This window comes from Pseudomyrmex gracilis, unplaced genomic scaffold, assembly GCF_002006095.1.
Source record: "Pseudomyrmex gracilis isolate BER0280 unplaced genomic scaffold, ASM200609v1 scaffold_1911, whole genome shotgun sequence".
NCBI lineage: Eukaryota > Metazoa > Arthropoda > Insecta > Hymenoptera > Formicidae > Pseudomyrmex > Pseudomyrmex gracilis.
The window spans coordinates 10,267-12,724 of record NW_018022495.1 but is presented as its reverse complement, the minus strand read 5'-3'; the positions used below and the strand labels follow the sequence as shown (position 1 = coordinate 12,724).

The following is a 2,458-nucleotide window of genomic DNA, read 5'->3' as shown; positions in this document are numbered from 1 at the left end:
TTAACTTTCGGACATCTAGCCAAGAATTGTAGATCCTCGCCGCTGTGTGGTTTCTGTGCTGAAGAACACGAGACAAAGGACTATCTTAGGAAAAATAACATCGCAATATGTGGTAATTGTAAACGCTGGCTACGTTCTACTGCTCATCACTCTGCTTTTGACGGAAAGAATTGTCCAATCTTAGGAAAACGACTTATGGAAAAAGTTAAAAACACTAATTATGGACAAGATGACTAGCAACACAAAAACAATGAGAGCATGTCACGTGAACTGTCAATCGTTAATGGCACACCTAGATGAGTTCATGACTTTTTTTGTCAACTCTCCTTATGACATAATCTGCCTCTCTGAAACATGGCTTAAGCCTGCCATACTCGATTGCTCCGTCTCTCTNCCTGGATATCAGCTATTTAGGNGTGACAGAATCGGCAAGAGNGGTGGAGGCGTCGCTTTCTATCTTACCACTTCTAACCAGGCCAAAATTTTAAAATCATCTGAAAGTAAATACTCGAAAAAACCAGAATACTTAANTGCTGAGATTGTGACTGCTTCACACTCTAAGATTCTACTTGCTGTAGTTTACAGGCCACCTCACTGTGGACACNTAGGTGATTTTTTCAACGTTTTCTATGACTTATCTATACACTACAAACACAGCATAATCTTNGGCGATTTCAACGCAGACATGAACACCAGTACATTCGATTCTGAGCAAATTCGCTCCTATACGAGAGCGCATAATATGTTTCTCGTGCCGTTCTCTCCCACGTATCATACACAAACCTCTTCTACATTCCTAGATTTGTGTCTTATCGACAACGTAGATAATCTGATCTCTTTCAATCAGCGTGATGTTTGCTTTTTATCTTCGCATGATCTAATCGAGATAAACTATAACATCTCCATCAGGAGAATCCAAAAGAGAACTATCACTGTCAGAGACTTCAACTCATTTGACAACGATAAATTTTTAAACGATCTCTCGAATTGCGACTGGAGTCGTCTGCTGAATACCAACGACATAAATCACAAAGTTTATTTATTCAACCACTATCTNCTGACCTGCTTTGACGAAAATGCACCTATAAAAACGATACAACCTAGACACTTGCCTGCGCCGTGGTTGACNGCAGATATTAAGGTGCGTATGTCTGAGAGAGGTAGAGCTCGCAGAAGATGGAGACGATCCAAGAGTGTAGCAAATTATGCTCAATATAAGTTATTAAGAAATCAGGTACAAACCATCGTTCGTAGTGCAAAGGAAGAATACNACCTTGCTACTTTCTCTAAACTTAAAGATCCTAACTCTATCTGGAAACAACTTCGGAAAATTGGCCTTGTAAAAACCAAAACCACTGAGCACACTCTACCATTTTCAATTAAAGAGTTAAATCAATATTTCTCTACTCGTCCGCAACTGTCTTCTGTCGGGGATGCGATTGACCTTAAATACATTAACGAATCTAACTATGACGACACCAGACTGTATTGGAAGAATGTTGAATTTTCAGATGTCATCAATGCTCTTCATAGGAATAAGTCTAACGCAGTTGGCAAAGACCGCCTGTCTATCGGACTCATTAAAATNGCATTGCCACAAATTCTTCCCTTCATAACGCACATTTTCAACTTCAGCCTAAACCACGGAATTTTTCCATCTATCTGGAAGTCAGCNATTGTCTGCCCTGTGCCCAAAACCAAAAGCCCTTCTGAGCTTCAGCACTTTCGACCGATATCTATTCTATGTGCCATCTCGAAGGCGCTGGAATGTAGCAACTCAGATGACTGAATTTCTGGAGAAATCTAACGGCCTTGATCCTTTTCAAAATGCCTATAGGCGAGGTTACTCAACGCAGACTGCCCTGGTCAGAGTTATGGACGATATTCGTTTTGCAGCTGATAGAANAGAAGTNACTGTTTCTGTCTTCTTCGATTTTTCNAAGGCCTTTGATTGTGTGAACCACAGACAACTTATTAACAAGCTTTTCAATAAAAACTTCTCAAATTCTACTTTAAGATGGCTCTACTCTTATCTTGATCANAGAATGCAATCTGTTCGGGATCCTACCACTATGTCCCTTTCTGATGAGCTTCTGATGGAAACTGGAGTTCCGCAGGGATCTGTGCTTGGCCCTCTGCTGTTTACGCTATACGTATCGGACTTCAGTCAAGTTTTAAAGCATAGTAAGCACAGTTATTATGCTGATGATTTACTCATCTACATACATTGCGCACCTAACTCTATAAAAGACGCAATTTCACGCATTAATTATGACATCACTAACATTGTGAAATGGGCAACAAGCAATGGTCTGGCACTTAATTCAAAAAAGACCTCTGCAGTAATCTTCGGTTCAGCAAAGTACATCAACAGCCTTGACTTTGACAATTTGGTAAACATTATTGTGGATAATAATGTTATACCTTTCAAAGATTCTGTGGTATATCTTGGTGTAAC

At 39.9% G+C, this 2,458-nt stretch overlaps 1 protein-coding gene across 1 annotated transcript; it reads left to right on the top strand.

Moving 5' to 3' along the window:
- The first annotated feature begins 229 nt into the window (after nucleotides 1-229).
- On the top strand, nucleotides 230-1,789 carry LOC109862521. Its single transcript, XM_020442594.1, has one exon. It carries the CDS (start codon nucleotides 230-232, stop codon nucleotides 1,787-1,789), a length of 1,560 nt encoding a protein of 519 aa, XP_020298183.1.
- The last annotated feature ends 669 nt before the right edge of the window (nucleotides 1,790-2,458 follow it).